Below are 23,996 nucleotides of genomic sequence, written 5' to 3'. Positions count from 1 at the left end.
TGTGGAAATACTTGATCATAGAAGCACCTGTAGACTTTGTGATGTTCATGTGCTCCTTTATCTTGGCTGCATCCTTCTTTATCGTCCGGATCGTAGACTCGTTAACACCATGCTGGCGCGCGAGATCAACCTGTCTTGTTCCTTTCTCCAACTCTTGTATGATCTTATACTTAATTTCGTAGCTTAAGGAACGTCGTGTCTTCTTTGGCTTAGGGCGGCTGGGTCCAGGTAAAGAAAGGTTTTTCTTTGGGGGCGGTGGTCAGGCAGAAGCCATTTTACAGAACAATGGATGCACGATTACACGGTGTGGCCTGGAGGAAAGAAATTGCCGCGGCTAGGTCAAGCGTCGTCTTTCCTCCCTCCCTCCCCCGGGTGGACGCGTCATATTACTTTAAACCAATTACAGCTAGCAGCTGAGGGAGGTAGGGATGCATGGCCAATCACAGTCCGATACGTCATATGACGTCACTGATAACGCAACAGAGACATGCACTGCGCAACATTACCGCGCGGCTTGCCCAGGCGGAGGCGGGAGGGGCGAATCTAAAAATAGCGTCGAGCCAGACACTCTCCGCGTAAAGGGGTACACGCACCGCGGAATGTGAGCATTCCGATTTCGGCAGGGTACCGCGTAAACGTGGAAACGCGGAATGTGGGACCGGGTAAAGCGAGGGTTGACTGTATATATATATGGATATATATATATATATATATATATATATATATATATATATATATATATATATATATATATATATATATATATATATATATATATATATATATATATATATATATATATATATCTTATTGATAAAATCACCGCGAGGAAAATGGAATCAGCGAATTGCCTTGGCTTTAGTCTTTTATTCAGGTACTCCATTGTTTCCGATTTTCGTGTGTCTATCAAGATTTAGCACTCTTATCCACACGATCTTATCACGTTTTTCATTGTGGTTTACATGAGGATATAATATATATATATATATATATATATATATATATATAACTTATATATATATATATATACTTATATATATATATATATATACTACCTCTACTATATATACCATATATATATATATATATATATATATATATATATATATATATATATATACACACAGTTTACCCGGCTTATGGCGCTTTTCACTTACTTGGCGTTTTTCGCATATACGCAGTGCCTTGCCAAAGCTGAACTTTCACTTAACGCGGATTTTTTCCACATATACGCGGTGAGTGTCCGAGACGCTATTTTTAGATTTGCCCCACCCGCCACCCTGCCTGACTGCCTGTTTTAGCTCATAAAATTCATACAAATTACCAGGCCAGAATATAATTTACATTGCTAGAATTCTTATAATTTGGTGATCATTTTGAATATAAACATATATTTTGCTTTAAACTTACAATTTTTAGATAAAATTTTTTCTCAAGGTAACTATGGTATCTTTTGTGCAAAATATATGACATTTATATTCAAAATATTCCTGGTCTTACAAGGAATCCAGCAATGTCAATTATATTATCCTGACTTTAGTTTGAGGTATTATTTATTAAAATTTAGTGGTTATCCCACACATCTCCTTGGGGTGGGGGGTGGGGGGGAGGGAGGGACCGACCGACCATCTGTTACCCTGTGAAGAATTATTTTTTATGAACTGAAGATTTGTTTTAGCTCATAAAAAATTCATACAAATTGCCGGTCAGAATATAATTTACATTGCTGGAATTCTTATAATTTGGTGATCATTTTGAATATAAACATCATATATTTTGCTTTTAAACTTACAATTTTTAGATAAGAATTTTCTCTAGTAACTATGGTATCTTTTGTCCAAAATATATGACATTTATATTCAAAATATTCCTGGTCTTACAAGGAATCCTTAGTATCAATTATATTATCCTAACTTTAGTTTGAGGTATTATTTATTAAAATTTAGTGGTTATCCCACACATCTCCTTGGGACGGTTGGTGGGGGGTGGGGGGGAGGGAGGGACCAACCGACCATCTGTTACCCTGTGAAGAATTATTATTATTTTATATTAACTGAAGATATTTGTTTTAGCTCATAAAATTCATACAAATTACCCGGTCAGAATATAATTTACATTGCTGGAATTCTTATAATTTGGTGATCATTTTGAATATAAACATCATATATTTTGCTTTAAACTTACAATTTTTAGATAAAAATGTTTCTCTAGGTAACTATGGTATCTTTTGTGCAAATATATGACATTTATATTCAAAATATTCCTGGTCTTACAAGGAATCCAGCAATGTCAATTATATTATCCTAACTTTAATCTGAGGTATTATTTAATACTAAATGTTAAAAACTCTGGAAGGGAGGATTGGTGGGGGGTGGGGGGGAGGGTTGGGACTGACTGCGCGGTTGGAAGAGGGGGGGAGGCAAGGTGGGGTACTTTCATTGACAGATAGTGTCGTGAAGATTATTTTTTTTTTATTAACTGAAGATATTTGTTTTAGCTCATAAAATTCATACAAATTACCCGGTCAGAATATAATTTACATTGCTGGAATTCTTATAATTTGGTGATCATTTTGAATATAAACATCATATATTTTGCTTTAAACTTACAATCTTTAGATAAAAATTTTTCTCTAGGTAACTATGTTATCTTTTGTGCAAAATATATGACATTTATATTCAAAATATTCCTGGTCTTACAAGGAATCCAGCAATGTCAATTATATTTTCCTAACTTTAGTTTGAGGTTATCCCACACATCTCCTTGGGACGGTTGGTGGGGGGTGGGGGGGCGGAGGGAGGGACCGACCGACCATCTGTTAGCCGGCAGTGTAGTGTGAGAGGGGGAGGGAGTTGAGTCCATTATTTGAATGGACATTAACTTGGCGACTGTATTTCTCTATTTCTCTTAAGTATTAATTGTGTGCATGTACCATCATAAAATTGAGATGTTATTTTTACTACAACATAGGTATGTGCCTTCAAAAAGTGGAGTTTGGGGGTCGGGCCGGTTTCTATTGGAATTAATCCCATATGTTCTGTTGTTCACTTAACGGGGATTTCACTTAACGGGGGACCCTCTGGGTTCAATTGACAGCGTTAAGTGGGGTACAACTGTATATATATATATATATATATATATATATATATATATATATATATATATATATATATATATATATATATATATATATATATATATATATATATATATACATATATATATATATATATATATATATACAGTAATGCCATAACTTGCTTAAAGGTCAATAAACCACGGTGCGTGTTAAGTGAAACGCTAAGTGAACAACAGAACATGGATTAATTCCAATATAAACTGGCCGATCAAACTCCACTTTTTCCGACACAGTACCAATGTTGTAGTATAACATCTTAATTTATGATGGTACATGCACACAATAGAGAAATAGAGAAATACAGTCGCTAGTTAATGTCCATTCATAAGGACCAACTCCCTCCCTCTCACACTGCCCGGCTTCTTCCTCTCTGAGAGTTTTTGGGGAAAACCACTAAATTTTAATAAATAATAACTCAAACTAAAGTTAGATAATACAATTGACATTGCTGGATTCGCTTGTAGACTAGGAATATGAATATAAATGTCATATTTTGCACAAAAACTAACATATTACTCAGAGTAAACATTATATCTAAAATTTGTATGTCTAATGCAAAATCCATGATGTTTATATTCAAAATGATCACCAAATTGTAAGAATTCCAGCAATGTAAATTATATTCTGGCCGGTTGTATGATTTATGAGCTAAAGCAAATATCTTCAGTTAATAAAAAAATATTCTTCACAGCGGTAACAGATGGTCTGTCGGTCCTCCCTACCAGATGTGTGGGAAAACCAGTATATTTACCTTTTTAATAATAAATAATACCTCAAACTAAAGTTATGATAATATAATTGACATTGCTGGATTCCTTGTAAGACCAGGAATATTTTGAATACAAATGTCATATATTTTGCACAAAAATAACATATTTACTCAGAGTAAACATTATATCTAAAATTTGTATGTCTAATGAAAATCTATGATGTTTATATTCAAAATGATCATCATATTGTGAGAATTCCAGCAATGTAAATTATATTCTGCCGGGTAATTTGTGATGAATTTTATGAGCTAAAACAGGCAGGCAGGCAGGGTGGCGGTGGGGGTGGGGCGATCTAAAAATAGCTCTCAGCCGACACTCTGGCACGTGAAAAACCCCTCAAGTGAAAGTTCAGCTTGGGCAAGGCACTGCCGAGTGAAATCGCGCAAGCGAACTGCAGTGGGTGTATATATATATATATATATATATATATATATATATATATATATATATATATATATATATATATATATATATATATATATATATATATATATATATATATATATATATATATATATATATATATATATATATATATATATATATATATATATATATATATATATATATATATATATATATATATATATATATATATATATATATATATATATATATATATATATATATATATATATATATATATATATATATATATATATATATATATATATATATATATATATATATATATATATATATATATTGATTTAAGGGCGATTTAGGAGAATTTTATGAGTGTTTCTGACTTCAAGCATTTTTGTCTTTACTTTGTGTGTACTTTTCTGTGAGCTGGAACCAATTACCCAATATCCCATTGAAATAATGGATTTGGTTAAGGAAATTTTCGGTTAACGAACGACTCTGGAACGAATTGTGTTCATTAACCGAGGGACCACTGTAGTGAGACATGATTCTGTATATGTATGTTGTGTTGTCAAAGTAAGAAACACAATTGAAACCCTGCAATTGTGTGTGAATAAGGCAGAAAGTCAGATATGTAATCAAATGTTTAACAAATGTTTCTAAGGTATATACAGTCAGTTCTGCTACATTGCGATAGTTGTGTTCTTGTAAAACCTTGCGTCGTAGAAATTCGCGCAATAGAAATAGGAGGGCTTATGGAGAAAATAGGGTAAGGTGCAGATTACTCGAAATCGAAAAAAAATTCAGTAGTTAGCCTAACGCAAAGGATAACACAGTCTAAAAAATGTCACACTCATATCTAATAATGGAGTCATAGAGTAAATGTAACACAAAATACCACAAAATTGGAGAATTAATAAGCAAAAATCACTGAGGATGCTTCAAAACAACCCACATGTTTCAACTGATAGTGTGATGGAAACAGAGAGCGCTGATGTAAAACACTATTAGTCCGCACTGCGAAACATTATTTTTATTTATTTTTTATACAGTATTTATGGGAAGAGCTAAATTTGCAAAAAGAAGATGAAATTTATAGTCTCTTTCAAATAACACTTCACAAACGAAACACATGAATCAATTGAACATGTGATGTCGAACGTGAACTGTAAACACTACATAACCCCGCTCCAAGCGACAGTACACTTAAAACATTCAAGTGGAGTCGCGTTACAGCCAAATTCGCGTTCGCGTTTTACAAATATCGTTCTTCTATTCATCAATCGCGTTATAGCCAATTCACGTTGACAAAACACGCGTTGTAGCAGAAATGACTGTATATGTATAAAACTGTTAAAAGATACCAAATTAATCTTTATAAGTGTCACTTGCAGTGTGATGGTCCCGATTAGACCCTATTCCTATTAATTCATAAGTGGTCCCTATTAACCACTTATAATGAGAACTCCTTATATATACAGTAGAACCTCGATAAGTCGGTCTAATTGGGGAAGACCTTAGTCTGAAAAATGTGAGTCTGATAAAATCAAATTTTAATATATCACACTATTGTTTTAATTAAGTTCAATAACTCTTTAAGTGGCAGGCCTTAATGTAAACACTTCTTGGTGTTTTCTGTTTTATTGCCATATAATAGATTGCGTAGCCTCAGACTCACATTTTCTAACTACAGTCATGCGCCGGTTAACGTCCGATCGCATATACGTCCGTGCCCCCCCACCCCAAAAAAAATCACTTCTGTGACCCCTGCTGGACCACCACTCCACGACCCCCTAACGGAGACACGATGATCCTTCCCATACTGGCCAGATATTATGTGTTAAAGGAATATCCTTCCTTAGGCTTTAGTAAGCATTTGCCTCCAGGTGTAATATTAACCTACATCTATTGAGGATAAAATCTTTCACCTACAAATTGACAATAACACATTTGCTGTAATCAGACATATCTAGTTGCCTCAACAATTGCAACCCCAGTTGCAATTGGGGTTGCAATTTCAAATTCTGTGTCATTACTAAGGAATAGCGAAGTCTCTGGTGCACTCTAACATTAAGAGAGAAAACGGAGGACTTAGGCGTCCTGAAGCGAGAGAAAATGGACTCCTATGATGGGGGACACAAGCACTCACACATCCCACTCATACTGACAAACTTGACACTCACTTACTTATCAAGTATTACCAACCATTAGTTGTGTACGTTATCTAGTGAATTTAGTCAATATTGTACAGTACAAGTACACTGCAATACAGTGGTCCCTTGGTTAACAATGGACCTAAGTGCAAACCTGTACTGTACATGTACTAAATGATTATGGTACTAAAATTGTTATGTCTATTGCAAATATAGATTGTTTATACATGTATTCAAATAAATCACTATCTTACAAGAATCCCAGCAATGTAAGTTATATTCACCCAGGTCGTTTGGGTGGCAAATTATGAGAAGAGCTTAGTCATTCTTAAGGAATGATAAATAAACATGCAGGCATTCAGCGCCAACTGTCAAATCATATCGCCTCTCCTCCGGTTCCCCTCCCCCCCCACGCGAGGGAGCGTGGGGGGTTTTAGGCCTTAAGTTTTTCATATAATATCTCAGACTATAGGAGAATATAATTTGCATTGCTGAAATCCTTGCAAGACAGAGATTAATTTGAATATAAACGTCATATATTTTGCTCGAGATAAGAATTGTAGTACATTAGCGTACATTTTATAATATAAAGTTTTTCAACTGTATTTTTGGGTAGATTTACATAAATTTCTTTATTTATTTTCATCCATTTACATGCACACACCATACTAAAAGAAACGTAAAAGAAATAAATGACCTTAGTGCAAAGCTGGAGTGTACATTTACCAATTTGATTACGGTACTAAAATTGTTATGTCTAGTGTAAATTATAGCATGTTTATATTCAAATTAATCACTTTCTTACAAGAATCCCAGCAATGTAAATTATATTCACCCAGGTCATTTCACTGGCTTTTTATAAGAGAGAATCCTAGTCACTTAAGAACTGATAAATAAACACGCATTAGACCTGGGCCAACTGTCAAACGTACTACCTCACACCCGCTCCCCTCCCCCCCACGCCCCCTCCCTCCCTCCCTCTCCCCCATCTGCCCAGCATTGCTGGAATCCTTGTAAAACAGTGAATAATTTTAATATAAACATCATGTATTTTGCACAAGAGATAAAAATTAATCACCTGCATCACATTACACTAGTGATTTAAGAGTAAAAGTGTATATGTACGTTTATAGTATTCCACATACACGTAAGTATAAATACAAAGTTTATGTGATGATCGGACAACGTCCATTTCGGTTAACGTCACGTTTCCATGAACGTATCTAGGACGTTAACCGGCGCATGACTGTAATAACTAAATTTTTCTTGAAAATTTTATTTGCTTTTTATTTGATGTTAGCTAAATAAAATTATTTATTTTGTATCAGGTGAAGCCAATCGCAATTCTAAGAACATCCCCTTAGTGCGGGCCATCATCACAGCTGGCCTGTACCCAAATGTTGCTCGAGTCTTGTCAGATAATGGACGACCCAGTCCCTATAAACCATTGAAGATACAAACAGCGCAGGAACGACGCGTTTCATTACACCCTAAGTCGGTAAATGATAAGGAAAGGGATTTTGAATATCCATGGTTAATATACAGAGAAAAGATAAAGTCATCAAAGGTGAGCTGATACTTGTATTTTGTTCATTTATTTGTTTCTTTCCATTGAATAACCCAAAATGAATATTGTTATTGTTTGTTATGCTACATACTGTTGTATGTGATGGGTCACTTACTTATTGCTTTCATGAAATGTATTTGGAAATCAGAAAGTTGTGGGTCAAGGATTGTCTTCTTTGAGTGGTTATGGCATTGTTTTTGGGCTCAAGAAATGATGTGAGTTAATGGTGAGTAAAGTGAAGAGTTTGAGGTGAAAGTAAGGGTTTGTCTTGAGCTCCTTTCTGTTTATCATGGTGCTTGAGGCATTCATCATCATCAACAACATTTTTTACGGTCTTTTTCCAAACTTTCAGCCTACCCTTAGCTCTCTTCCCTTTCACATTTAGAGACATGCATCTCTTAAGGAAACCTCCTGAGGTGAGATGGTCAAAAAATATATAAAATAGTAAAAAAAAAAATATTTCCCAGAACTTTGTGCGCCCTTCCAGTAGCCACTCCCACAATATCAAAGTTATTTATGGAGATTTGGAAATTAAATGGACAGTTAAATGCCCCCCTCCCTCCTCCACCCTTCCCCATGTGCATGCTCAAGGTCATTCTGGCACATAACAACCTCTAGTAAAATATTCATAGAAAATAAACTGGAAAAGATAACTTACTTCTGTTTTATCTGGCATCTTTCTGGTATGCTACTGAGTGTAGAGGGAGAGAGGAGGACTAGCATTTAAATAAGGGAAGTCAGTACGCTCTCGACTGTCGAATCGGTCAGACATACAATTCATTGCTTGCCACAGCCCTCGCTGCAGTTCACTTACTCAAAATAGGTTTTTTATAGCATTTTGAGATATTTCTCCACCATTTATGGGCCGATTTAAAAAAAATAAGGTCTTATTTGAAGGGGCAAAGAAATACAAAAAATTCATTGGTATACTTTTTGGTTATTATAAAAATAGATTAGGAGAGGCTGAATACAGTATAAAGCTAAAAATAGAAAACATTTATAATTCGCTGAATAAAATATTAATAAAAAGAAAGTAATTCTTAACACTCCGTTAATTATGTTAACTGTCTTTTTTCTTCTTTTTTCTTTTTATGGGATTAGCCCACCAGGGCACAGGTCAATGACCCACATCAGGTCCTGGAGCAAAAAATATAATACTAATAATAATAATTAATAAAAATTTATAAAATATTATAAAAAATATTAAATAAAAATATATAATACTGTATATGATGGTCCCTCGGTTAACGAACGCCTTGGTTAACAAAATTTTGGTAAACGAATTACCTTCCATAAGAATCTTCAATTCGGTTAACGAACGAAAATTTGATTAACGAAATCCTCACGAAAATCACATTTTGGTGTGAGCATCAGCTGGTCAGCTGATGGCTCAGTCTGCCAATTCAGTAATATGTTCTGTGTTTACATTCCTTTCCAATGGAGTAAATATCAAGAAAGTTAAGCTCTTAAATATTTTTGCGTGTTTTATATTAAAATTATTGGTCATTCTAATATTTAGCCATCCAAACTCTGTCTACATAAAGTTTTTCAACTATTATTTTTGGCTCGATATATGTAACTTTATTCATTTATTGAAACTCATTTACATGCTCACACTGTCCTAAGAGCAAAGCTGTACTGTACATGTAATCATAATACTGTAATGTACAAAATGATTACAAAATTTTTTTGTCTAGTAATGTAAATTATATTCTCCCCGGTCACTTCTATGAAGTTTTATAAGCAAAAAACAAAAACTCAATCTAAGGGACATAAATAAACAAATAAATACTTCACTATACCTTCGGTGCTAACTGTCAAACATGTCACTGTCCCCCCCCCCCCTCCCCTCCCAGCAAGGGTTTGGTGGTTTTCAGTAGGCTTTTAAGTTTTTATGTTATATAATATCACAGACTAAACTTAGAATATAATTTGCATTGCTGGAATCCTTGCAAGACAGTGAATAATTTGAATATAAACATCATATATTTTGTACAAGGGATAAAAATTTTAGTACATTAGTGTACAGTAGGTATTACATTTTATAATGTAAAGCTTTCAACTGTATTTTTGGGTAGATTTACATAAATTTCTTCATTTATTTTCATCCATTTACATGCACACAAAATACTAAAAGAAACATAAAAGAAATCAATGACCTAAGTGCAAACCTGTATTGTACATGTACTAAATGATTATGGTTCTAAAACTGTTCTGTCTAGTGCAAATTATAGCTTGTTTATATTAAAATTAATCATTATCTTAAAAGAATCCCAGCAATGTAAATTATATTCTTCAAGGTCATTTCACTGGCATTTTAAAATGAGAGAAGCTTAGTCACTTAAGGACTGTTAAATAAACACATGTGAGACCTTCGGCTCCAACTGTCAAACATATCACCTCACCTCCGGCTCCCTCCCTCCCTCCCTCTCCCCTAGCCAGGGTTTAAGGCTTACAGTTTTTATCTTATATAATATCACAGACTGAAGTTAGAATATAATTTGCATTGCTGGAATCCTTTCAAGACTGTGAATAATTTGAATATAAACATCAAATATTTTGCACGAGATAAAAATTAATCACCCGTATCACATTACAGTTGTGATTTAAGAGTAAGAGTGTATATGTACTGTACGTTAGGGTGTGACCGTTGCCCTCCAAAAATAAAAAAGGGTCCTACAATGCTGTTCAAAGTTTTAGTGTTGTGTATTTATCTAGGAAACACCCCTGTAAATTGTCTTGGAGATCGGTGCATGTTTGAGCTAGCACCGTCGGCTTTACAAAATAACAAGGAATATTATTATCTAATGAACAAATTTAGTGGAATTTCTTATATTAGACTTATAAGATATACTAACACCAAGCAAATGATCGATCACATCAATCTTAATACCCCTAAAACAATACTCTATTATGGATTAGTACAAAATACAATAATCCCAATAATTGCATTTCTAGGTTCAAGACCCATTTCTCTCAATTAGCGTACAATGAAAAAAAGAAATACTACTACCCCGCAGTGCCTGGAGTGTTTGAGGAGCGCCAGCAGGAGATGGCTGCCTTCTTCGGTGAATCTCTAGCCCAACCATTTACACGTGGCGACTACAAGGAGCTGGTAGAGCTTTGTCTGCTGCTTGTAACTAAAGGATCCGAGCCAGTGAACTTCACGATGGTCTACCCGGCGCACTTCACAAAGCAAGGTGGATGGCTAAACTGCTCTATACCCTCAAGATTGTTCTTTTGTCAGGCCAGATCAAAGAGCAGTTTCCCAAAGCCGAGGTTGTGACTAAAAGTCAATTCAGCAAGTTAGAACGGTTTGCTGTGTTCACAGTCGCTGTTTATGTCCCATGGTGGATTGTTTGCCCCGTTCCAGCAAGTGCGCCACTGAATGACTTGAATTTGGGCTAAACCTTGGCTGAATTTGCCCCATATGATGCCACAATAGTTGACAAAGCACGTGTGGCACTCGGTAGACACACTTGGTACCTAACTGAGGAGTTGGCCTCACTGGCTTTGTTCTCTTCCCAAGTACAAGAAAGGACAAAAGAGGACATGAGGAAGGCCCTTCTTTGCCATGAAGGCACTGAAGTCACTAAGAGAGTGAGGCTCAATCATGGGGGCTATGGAATGCCATATCTTCCCCCTGTCCCAGAAAGTGGCACTGCCCTGGTGGACCTAATTGGGCCTGACTCAAGCCGGTTCTTCACCATTTTAGGCATGCCCTATCAGTTTCTCCACAGTCCAGCCAGTGAATGGGCGGATCATGACGACTACCTGAACTTGAAACGGGTTGTGGACAAGCTTCAGGTCGTCAATGAGTCTGCAGAGCGTGATGAAAAACTTTGCCATGACTTTCTTAATGTTGCCAGGGATGAGGAGTGCTTTCAAGAAGTCCTTCAAGTAGTTGAAAATGACAGACTCCGCGTTCCTAATCAGCGCAAACAATCATCTGTTTCCGAACAGAAATCATGGTTTCCTGCTCTAGAGAAATAACACCTTGTGAACATATGATAAAACCCCTTAATGTACCATGAGAGAATAAGAATGATTAACTTTTTTGTGTTAGTGATAACAGCTTTTAATTAAGACAGGCAAATGATTTGTGTTAATATCCCTTATGATGGTTATGTAATCTCATATACAGGTAGTCCCCGACTTACGACTGCATGGACTTACGTCCATCGGTACTTACGACCTGCTCTGACCTTATTTCGTCGGGACATACGACTGCGGCAGTCGTGACCAAAAATATTTTCAAATGACACGCGCATTTTCTATACCGAAACGTTTCCGTCCTGGACGAGAGTGTGGTGCGTCTCGGGTCGCCTCGTGGGTACACTCACTCAGTGGAGCGCTTTGTTTGTGTTTGGCTATCGTATCGTATACTGATCGCGCTGTGAACTTTCGTTATTATCGTATTTAATTGACTTTATAATGACTGGAAAGTGTAAAAGTGAGAGTGCTGGTGGTGCTCCAAAGAAAAGGAGACAGGCAATTACTTTTGAGATGAAAATGAAGATAATAACTCAGCATGAGAATGGAAAACAGTAGCAACAATCTCATGTGACCTAGGTTTCTCACACTCGACTATATCCACTATTCTGAAGGACAAGGAACGTATTCGTGAAGTAGTGAAAGGAACAACACCTATAAAGGGAACTATAATATCAAAGAGAAGACAAGGTCCTATCCACGATATGGAAAAATTATTGGTGATATGGATAGAAGACCAGATACAGAAGAGTGTACCCTTAAGCCTTCTAACCATACAGGCTAAAGCAAGAAGCCTGTTCCAAAGCCTGAAGGAGCAGGCAGTAGATGAATGTGATCAAACCTTTACAGGAAGTCATGGGTGGTTTGATAGATTTAAAAAACGCTACAGTCTACACAATGTTACGGTGAGTGGAGAGGCAGCTAGTGCCGATGTTGGTGCTGCCGAAGCTTTTAAGGAGGAGTTAGATGAAGTGATTGTGGAAGGGATTTATTTGCCTGAGCAAATATTCAATGTGGATGAGACTGGATTATTGTGGAAGCGCATGCCTGAGCGGACATAGATCCACAAAGAGGCGAAAACAATGCCAGGATTCAAGGCATTCAAGGACAGAATTACACTTCTGTTGGGGGCGAATTTTGCTGGTTTCAAGCTAAAGCCCTTCATGATCTATCATTCGGAGAACCCCAGGGCTTTTAAACATATCAGCAAGCACACACTGCCAGTGTTTTATCGCAGTAATAAGAAAGCCTGGATGACCCTAGTACTGTTCGAGGATTGGTTCATGACTTGTTTCATTCCACGAGCCAAGGAGTATTGTCTGCAACAACGGATTCCATTCAAGATTTTACTGATTTTGGATAATGCTCCGGGACACCCACCACACCTGGACGACATGCACCCTGATGTTAAGGTAGTGTGCATTCCACCTAACACTACCTCTATCATCCAACCCATGGATCAAGGAGCTATTGCTGCCTTTAAAGCGTATTATTTACGCACGACCTTCGCTCAGGCTGTTGCTGCTACTGAAGGTGAGAAAACGCTCAGAGAGTTTTGGAAGGAGTACAACGTTTTGTCATGTATAAAGAACATTAGTGCAGCATGGGACCAGGCTACAAAACATTGCATGAATGGAATATGGAAGAAAATCCTGCAAAGATATGTGATCAGTTTCAAAGGATTTAATGAAAATGAAGTTATTTCGGATATTAGTGACAAGATAGTGGAGTTAGGTAAACAGCTGGAGTTAGAAATTGATAATGAAGATGTTGGATAGTTGGTTGAAAGTGTAGCAGAAGAGCTAAGTAATGAGGATCTTATTGAACTAGATGCACAGAAAATTGTAGAGGAAGAAGAGAGACAAAATGTAGAAGAAGAACCTGCACCCCCCAAAAAGTTTTCAGTGAAACATATGGCAGAGGCATTCGCTACAATTAATAAAGGAATGCAAATGCTTGATGGCATGGATCAAAATTATGAGCATTATGCCAAAGTTGACAGAATGGTCCAAGAGTCACTTGCTTGCTACAGGGAGATTTATAATGAAAAAAAAAGCAAACTGTGCAGTCTAAATTGGACATCTATTTCAAGAAGTCCCCCAGTGCTGTCTCCTCACGCCCCACCAGTGCTGCCTCTTCACTCCCTCAAGATGATCCAATACCTTCAACCAGCAAGTTACCACAGAACATAAACCTGTCTGAAGAAAGCGACATTGATGCCCCATCCAGCCCTGTCTCCTCTTCTGCTTCTTCCAATTAATATAGTCTCCATGTATCCTGTAAATAGAAAATTATGGGGGCTCTGTGTGCATTCAGCTGACTACATTTAAGGTAAGTGCTCAGTCACACTGTATCCATTCCTCATTATTTATTACTTTTACTGTACTGTATTTCATTGTAGATTTTTTATTTTATTTATTTATTTTTTTTTTATCTATGTCGGACTTACGACCTGGATTTGGGTCCCTAACCCCATTGTAAGTCGGGGAACACCTGTATAGGCGCATATGCCGTATAAGCAAAATCGCTATTTTTCAAATTGCTGGTGCTCACTCAAATATGCATGAATCTTCAAAAAATTGCACATGGGTATTTCTTATGTCATTATGCAACATCAAAATTTTGAACAGCATTGTAGGACAAAGTTGGGGCAACTGTCACACCCTACTGTACGTATATATATATAGTGATTTAGGGGAATTTTAGGAGTGTTTCTGACTTTGTGTTTTTGGCTTTACTTTTTATGTGGTTTTCTATGAGCTGGAGCCAATTACCCAATATCCTATTGAAATAATGGATTCAGTTCACGAAATTTTCGGTTAACGAACTACTCTGTAGAACGAATTGTGTTCGTTAACTGAAGGACCACTGTACACTCATAGTAATAATAATAATAATAATAATAATAAATGACCATAAATAAAAAAATAAATAAAATATCAAAAGTGAGAAACAATATACAGTATGTATGTTGTGTTGTCAAAGTAAGAGAAACAATTGAGACCCTGCAATTGTGTATAAATGAGGCAGAAAGTCAGATCAGCAATCTGGGACTAGGTCACAATTTTTTTGATGCCATATGGCAGCAGAGTCTACCATTAGACAACACATTATGCTTCCAATATCTTCCCTGGCCAAAATGCTTGAAACTTGGCTACAATCAATACTGTATAGATGTACATGACATAAAAATCATGAAAATCTGATGGTAAATAAAATTGTCCAAGTCGGTATCCTTAACCCAGTAGGTCACCTCTATTCACTCCATATGCCCAAACTATATCGGCCTCCCTCTACGCAAAAGTTTGCCAATACTCTCAATATCCAACCACCCTCTTAGCTCTGAGTAGGGTTTCCTATCTTTTGATGTCACATGACACATCCAACTCACAATTCTCATTTCATCTCACTTAAGCCTGAATATCTCATCTTCTTTAACTGCCCATGTTTCATTGCAATACAACATTACACGTCTCACACTGGTTGCTTACATCTCTCCTTCACACGAAGAGAAGGTCGTCTTGCAGTCAATATAGGCAGCAGCTTCCTATACTTCCTCCAGCCATTTTATTGACCTTATTAAGGCCTTTGGCTTAGTCAGTTGGGATGCACTTTGGTGGACCCTGTTATTTTGGTTGCCCACCACTGTAAGGCCAAATGCATGAGTAACAGCATCCTTCATAGATACAACCAATCGGAGCTCTTCCCCTTCTCATCATCAACGTATTATGGCCATTTTCCACGGTTACATGGGTTAGCCACGATTACCTGATGGCAGCTGTTGGGTGCAACCAGAACAGGACATCTCCCCTCATTAAACCAACCAGCCCAGAAAATGCAGCGCAGATCAGAGGTTAGGCACAGCTCTGGTTACCCAGTTGCCATCAGTTTTATATCTCGATGCCCTTCCTAATGCCAGCCCACAGGATGGAAACAGCTGGCAAGGCAGGGTCAAAATTCCCTGACATATTAAAAAACTACAAACGCCACCCCCCTTGTCCATTTGTCCATTTTCTTGGCTTCCTTACATGTGCCATTGCTAATCAGGCCAGAAGGGACTAGACATCCATTACCAAGTGAAGAGACTTTTCAACATTAGATGACTCCAGGCAAAGACATCCAGCATCTGTCTGCTGTTTCCATTACTAAACTTCAATATGCAGATGAACTCGCCCTCATTGCTCACACTAAACACAACCTACAATAGGTTCTGAGCACTTATGCAGATGCGTATACATACTTCAGCCTTTAGCTGAATGTATGCAAGATGCAGTTTGTTACATCCAACCACTACTTAATTCACATTGCCACTATCCACCCAGGTTCATGGGACCACCCTCTGCAACATTAACTATTTCTAGTACCTTAGTTCCTCCACCATGGACATCAATAAGGTGATCCAACAGTGGAATAGACGTGTTTCTCAGGCCATTAGCAAACTGCATACACCTTTTTTCAGCTATGAGAAAGTGATCCTATCAAAAAAGTTGCTGATCCATCAAGCAGCCGTCCTCACTCTGCGGTGGCAGTAAAACATCGGTCACATACAGAAGACACCTCAAGGCACTTGGGGCTGTGATCAGCTTAGTTTATGTTCTATCCTTCAAGTCCTCTGGGAAGGCAGGAGGACAAATTCCTGTATCCTCACTGACACCAACTGTAGGAGGATTAAAGCTGACATTGTCCATGACCAGCTGCATTGTATGAGCCACATAACCCATATGAATTAGTGTAAACTGCCATGGAAGATACATTACTCTATCACTCCTTAAAAAATGGTAAACATGGTGTTGGTGGGCAACAGAAGAGGTATGAGGATATTCGAAAGACAGACTTGAAAAATTGTCAAATTGACATTCACACTAGGGGAATTATTATCTCAAACCTGTGACTTTTGGAAAAGTACTACATGAGTGGGTGTTAAAACCTTTAAATTGGATTGACTACACACTGAGGCGTACAAGTGCTAGTCTTGGAAAGATACTGCTAATGCCCCCTCCCATACTAGATGTATCCTGCCACATATGCAACATCTGTAGGCAACCCTGTCAATCCCACATTGTCCTCTCAAACCTCTATAAAGCTCACCCATTAATGTGACAAACAAATTATTCCTATATTTCTGTTATCATTGGGTGGACATCATATTTGACTCCAGTTAACAGCAGAGTGTGTGTTTGTATCTTGTTTGTTTGTGTCTATGCACTTCTGGTTATTTGTGTCCATGTGTGAGTGTCTTTTTAATATGTGTATGTTTGTACAGTAGAATCAAAGTTATATGGTATCTGGGCAACCAGCAGATTCAACTGACCCGCAATAAAATGAAATAATAATAAACAAAAATCTTTTTATCCAGCATCTCTTAATCCCCATAGGTACCAAATGACTGGGATTCTACTGTGTGTGTGTGTGCGCGCCTGTTTGTTAACCCCTATGCCCCGGGCTAGGGTGGTGCTGGCTGTACCCCCTACGCGGGGTAAAATGGGGAAAATAAATTTTTCCAAAAATAAATTTTAATATTTATATGTGATAAAATAATAAAAAAGACATAAGAAAAACTATATATTGTCCCTCAGTGGCGAGTGAAATAAGGAGAATTGTGGGTTTTCTTACGGGGAGCAGCTCGCAGTCACTATGCATTAGGGGTCCTTTTCTCGTCTCCTTTGTGTCCGAGATGGCCAAAAATGCATATTTTTACTGATCAAAATACTTATTTCCTATAAATACAGCTGCTCCCCTACTTACAACGGGGTTAGGGACCCAAATCCAGGTCGTAAGTCGAAAATGCTTAAATAATACATAGAAAATCTAAAATGGGTGTTCCTTTTTCTTCTCATCACCACAAAACTCACTTTTACGCTTGCCAGCCATTTTAAAGTGAATTACAAACGAAAACTTTGTCAGTACACAGTGCAATCACTGACGTTGGGACTCAAAAATACGTAATTTGACAAAATTTTGGTACGACTGAGGCGGTCATATGTCCGGGTGGTCATAAGTCGAGTAGGTCGTAAGTCATTTAGAATTTATTTTATTTGCATTACTTTTCATTAAGACTGTTTGGCGACACACACCCAGTCTGTCGCCAGGCTGTCAGGTAGAGCAAGTAAGTCATAAATAATTATTGGAATAATAATTCCACAAATAAATACATTCATAACATTATCATCTTGTAATACTACACTACAATACAACTACACTAGTTTTAGTAATATTACTTTGATACAACATGATAAAATAAATAAACAAAAGAAGGTACTTACCAAGAAGCTTCCCTCCAGCCGTGCATAGATAAATGAGGTGGGTGGGTGGTGTGTTGCCACCCTGACCCTGGGTGTATGCTAGCACCTGTGGGTAGAGACTAGTGAATGCATACAACTGTGTACCTTTTCCACAAATATGTCACTTAGTTCCTTACAAATACACTACAATTATTTACACTATTTACAAGCACGTGCCACATTGTTTTAGAATGTTTTCTTGGAGTGGTACTCCACGAAGCAAGGTGGACAGAGACCAACGTCACACTCCTTGCACCACGTCCTTACACTTAGCTGCGCGCTTTGTGGTGTTAGCACAGACATAACACCACCTTTGCCCCTTGTGACCACCTGGACCAGTTGGTAAGAAGTCCATGTTGTGACGAACAACCCAGTCATGTGCAAATAGTCTGTCAGGTAGGCCTGCTTGGCTGTGGCGTCGTGGTGCAGTTGCCACAATGGTGCCATATTTCTCCAGGATTTGTAATATCACTTGCTTCTGAAAAACCCTGAGAGGGGGTTTTTTCCCAGTTTTTACTAGGTACAAGTTGTATGCATTCAGGATGATGTCCGTGAGGTGTAGGAACATCTTCTTGTACCACTTGAGACATTTCCATACACACTCAATTGAGCCAACCTGCATGTCACTCTTGTCCACAAAGCTCATGTTGACATTGTAGTCCATGACAGCGTCAGGTTTTTCATTACCTCTCCTGAGGTCCAGTCCCTTTTTCCACTGTCAATCATTTCACCCTTGTGAACGGTTGACAGCATCTGTACAGTACTCTTATCTTGCCAGCGTATTGCAAGCATCTTGTCTGCTTGCTTCAGCTGGATCTTTCCTCGGGCAGGTTTACAAGTAAACACGGGCCAGTGTTTTCTGTTCTTGCATACAGTTCTACAAGAGCCGATGTCATGATCAAGTAGGAACTTGGCCAGGGCAGGAGAGGTATAATAATTATCAGTGTAGAGAATGTGATTCCCTCCAAAGTAGTGGTCCATAAGTTTCTTGACAACAGCGCCAGAGAAACAATGTGGGTCGTCCTTGGGTATGTCTGCATCACTTGCTGTGTATACTATGAGATCTAAGACATACCCAGTATCGCATTCACACAGCACAAAGAACTTGATCCCAAAACGATGTCGTTTGGAGGGAATGTATTGTCCTCTGAAAAGCACCAGAGACTCGTCCACCACTACGTTTTAAAAGGGTCTGAAGAACTTCGTAAAGCGTTGCTTCAGCATCGTTAAAACTTCCCTTATTTTCCAAAGTCTGTCACCAGCCATAGGAATGTTATCTACAAAGTGTAGATAACATAGGATGGAGGCAAACCGGTCTCTGGACATGAATTTTGAAAACAATGGAGTTGCAGTGATATCATCAGGAGGTATCCAATACTCCTGAAGTACATGTTTTTTCACATGTGCCATCGGCATCGATAATGCAAAAAACACATACAGTTCGGCAACACCGACATCATTCCATCGACGCTTGTGTGGCGAGGGGCCAGACCCAGGGTCAGCCTCACATGTGTACTGATGAAATTTGTTTGTCTCGTTACACAGTAAGTCCACCATAATTTCACCATCAAAGAACGCACAAAAATAATCTATTTCACGTGATTCCTGTGTACAAGGAAATTCAGGAGTAATTCCACTTGATGATCTTCTGAATTCAGGGATATCAAGCTGAAAATTACTGCCATCAGACCAAACAAAGGCATCCATTGTCCCTTGTCTGGGTCGTGAGCGCCTGGCGGGGATATGCCGCTCTGGCTGGGCCTCATTGCCCGCGTCCTCCTCTTCCTCAGTGGTTGACACGACATCGTCCAACTCAATGCTATCATCTTGGTCACTAGGCTGATAATCACTGCCTTCATCACCACTTTCACCAGAATCGACCACTACAGCACTCAAATAAAAAAGCTCTGTCCTTATTTTGCAATCATCCAACCCGCGGCGACAACACTTGATTGGGGTAGAAGGTGGGGGGGGAATTGGCTCGAGAAGTTGAAGGGCTACACTCCATGACCACGGGCAAATGGTTACTGACCGTACTGGACCTACTCGCACTCCCCTCCATGTTCCGGGAGAGAAAAATAGTCATGCTGGTACATGTTAGCCTAGGTTGGGCATTCAAACAGTGGCGGGAAAAGGCGCGCGTTCTGGAACGTCACCCGGGGCGTAGGGTTAATACATGCATATGTATGTGTGGATGCACATGCACCATATTTTTGATGAATTTAATATTAGATGTTAATGTTTAGCTATCATCAGCTTTTCAAGGCTTTAATGTATACAGTACTTATAAACTATGGGTTATCAGACAACAGTTACTGTATTATCTAGTCAAACTGTAGAAACAATGCTTTTGATTTTCAACAAAACGAGACACAATATTGCTTTTATTACATTTTATTAAAGAATATATTTAGTAGTCATCTTCTTAATGCTACATATATTTTTTCCAGGTCTTCATCCATGACTGCTCCATGGTTCCAAACTATCCTCTTCTATTCTTTGGAGAGAAACTGAACTATGATCATACTAAAGGAGTGATAAATGTTGATGGGTTCGTACGGGTTCGCAGCTCTCAACACGTAGCTCACTTGGTGCAGGTAAGTTTTCCGTAATTTTGAAACCGTAACAGTGGCACAGATCAGATGCTGTCACACTGAATAATTTATTCTCCTGCATTATTAATATTTGACTAAAACAAAAATGTATTGCATAGTGCTCTTGATCTAATAATTGAATTACAGCTATACTGTGAAAAGTATTGTATCATTTGCTCATGAAAATTTTTAACAATATTGGTATTTGTTGGGTGTTTCTGCTTTAGAACTTACGTAATGAATTAGATCGACTTCTGGAATACAAGATTAGCCATCCAGGCATGACACAGTGGGGGAGATCAAATAAGGAAGGTGCGCTCCTCCAAACAATCGTGGACCTTATTACAAGTGAGAAAAAGACCTCACAAGATTACCAGGATTATGTTGCTGACCAAGATGATGATGAAAATTGAATCCTCCTCAAATCTTGATACAGGAAATTAAGTGAAGTTGACTTTATACTACTTAACTTAATCAGAATTGTCTACAACAAATGCCTTTGTATTGACCTGTTCATGGTATGCAATAAAATATTGCTCTAGTTTGTGTCCATTACATTCCCAGTAAATTATAAGAAATGTTTAGGAACAGCAAGTATTTCCTAACTGCTGGTTTAAGTGTAACAGATACCCACTGAATTATATATAAAAAATTTATTTAATGCAAAATAAATTACAGTATTGTACTTAAATATGTACCATTTGGGAACCAAATTCATATCAGCCTTGTGCCAGCATGTCTTTCACAAAGAATCACTTTATAATGATATTCACTTGTTCTTCGGCTAGTTATTTCTCTCTGAATATAGGTTACAATCACTTTTGAGTAGGTTAACTGACTTTGTATTTGAGGCGCCGAGTGCGACAAGGGGCCAAAGATCACAATCAAGAAAAACTCCCTTAAAGTTTGGAAAAATTCAAAATGACGTAACCTTTGAACCAATGAAGATATTGAGTTCATTCAAGTGACAGTGTGTAGAGCTCTTAAAGCTGGTTTTGCAGATATTAAAGTCATTCATTGCATGGTAGCAATAATGTATTAAGACTACACCAGAAAGTCAAAGGTCATTGTACTGTTTATAAAAGCAAGCAATACTAGGAATTACCAATATTTTGACCGGGGGCCAAGTGCCAATAAGTTTAATAAATATATAAATGCAGGTACTTAGCTCATAGTTACTATTAGAAAGATTACAGTAAACAATGACTTGTAAAACCAATATTACCACCCACCCTAGCTGCCTCTGCCCCCCAATCCCCTATTGGTGCAATAAGACTCATCACTCGGATAGGCTGGAACATGACAGGCCACATGCCACCAACCCTCCCTCCCACCTTCCTCGCCCTTCCTCCTCTCTGTTTTGTTTATTATTCTCTCAATAGTCCTCCCTCCCTCCTTTCTGCCAGTTGGAAAGAAAAACAAGTTATTACATAGCATTCCTATGACATTTTTGTAGAAACATGGATTCCCATTAGCTAAGAAACCGGAAAATAATGAGTCACTATGAGCGACAGGCTACGATTGGGGGCTGCACTGTAGGCTGGCCAGACGTCCTGCTTTTGAGCACTCTGTCCTCCGTCCTGCGCCATCTCAAGCAGGACGTTAATTTGTCCTTCTCTTTTGGGCCTGTCTAAAAAGAATTATATAAATTACCTTGTGTATACTAAAACAGTGGGAACTGAAGGCCACATTGGTAAGTAGGCTACTTCCTTTAGTTTGTCAAGTAAGTTGATTTGGTCAGCATACAGTATGTTGTTCCAGCAGGAGTAAAAATGAATATTCATTTATTTCGGTTCTTTATTTATACTGTATGAATGCATGTATCATGTATGTAACATATACAGTGCGTTTAAAAAAATTTAAGTTTTAGAAAAACCACAAAATAGCTTTCATTACATTATAGTGATATTTGACAAATCAACACTTCTAAGTATATTTTGTATATTTTATACAACTTTTTATATTTCAACTCATCATTAAACATGTTTATTTTAGGTTAAAAATAAGTGTCGTAAAAATTTTAAAAATTTCCTCCTTTTTGGAAATTTGAAAATGGCCACCCTAGGCTGCAGGCACTTGTCCCCCCCCCCCTCCTCCCCTCCTCCCCAGTCCAACTCGAGGCGCAGATCACGCGCTGTAGACACTTTTACCTACCTTGGCTAATATGGTTCTCAGCCTTACAAATATTGTGCTTCTGGGCCAGTTTGTTTTTCTGCAGATAGAGGAAAGGTTGAGGAGTACACATAATACTATAACTCAATTTTGGGGTGATGGCGCTTGGCCCCTTGTCACACTCAGTGCCTCATATTTTATGTTAGTATATAATTAGCACATGTTTGGATATGCTTGTACACACACTCCTCTTTAACACTGATAAACAATACACTTCTTTCCAATGCTGATTAAGCTTACATGGCCAAAAAAAGGTATAACCCTCTTTCAGTGTTATATTGAAAGTTTCATTATTGCAGGGACTTTCACCAGACACAGGTACACTACTATATACAAACTATATATGATATATAAAGATGCAAGTCATATACAGTGGATTGTGAGAGGTTTGGTGAAGTTGGAGATGTGTCCACTGCTCCATGTATTGGATGGATGCTTGGTGATGGTGGTTAGTAGTTATTTCCTGTTATTTAGATACAACCTAACCGACACAAAATCGTGTACATTTCAACACAGAAATATACTGTGCAGGTAGTCTACACTACAGTATATGAAAGAATACATTTTTCAGAAGTCCTTTATAAAACAAAACTTCATATAGTGAAAGCAACTTTCCAGTAGATATAATTTTATAAATGGAAGTGTTCTTGGAGTTGATTTTCAGATACCTATGGTACTAAAATTAAGTAGACTATAAATACAGAATGTACTTTACATACTAACTCAAACAGTTGGACCTCTTTTATCAGGCATCACCCATGGCCTGAAATTTTTTAGGAATGCCATCTTGTTCCATTTTCTGCCTCAGTACAGCCACATTGTTTACCTTATTTGGATGTCTCTCAGCAATGTGTTTGGGCATACTTCTACAGATTAACCCCTTAATTATGCCTTTAAAGGGTCCACTGAGAAGTAGTGGTGAGGGTGGATCAGCCAAACATTGTTAAAACATACAAATGTA

General features: G+C 37.7%; 1 protein-coding gene across 1 annotated transcript in view; it reads left to right on the top strand.

Annotated features, from left to right (window-relative positions):
* The window catches only part of LOC121865327 (ATP-dependent DNA/RNA helicase DHX36-like), a gene marked incomplete at its 5' end in the record, with an annotated part of 109,839 nt that extends 88,434 nt beyond the window's left edge, over positions 1-21,405 (top strand). Inside the window, 3 exon segments of the mRNA XM_042364666.1 lie at positions 7,757-7,995; positions 20,720-20,866; positions 21,091-21,405. Coding sequence (XP_042220600.1) covers positions 7,757-7,995; positions 20,720-20,866; positions 21,091-21,276 — 572 coding nt within the window.
* Between the last annotated feature and the right edge of the window lie 2,591 nt (positions 21,406-23,996).

This window comes from Homarus americanus, unplaced genomic scaffold, assembly GCF_018991925.1.
Source record: "Homarus americanus isolate GMGI-L3 unplaced genomic scaffold, GMGI_Hamer_2.0 scaffold37359, whole genome shotgun sequence".
Classification (NCBI taxonomy): Eukaryota; Metazoa; Arthropoda; class Malacostraca; order Decapoda; family Nephropidae; genus Homarus; species Homarus americanus.
The sequence above is the reverse complement of the archived record's forward strand: the minus strand, read 5'-3'. Positions and strand labels throughout refer to the sequence as shown.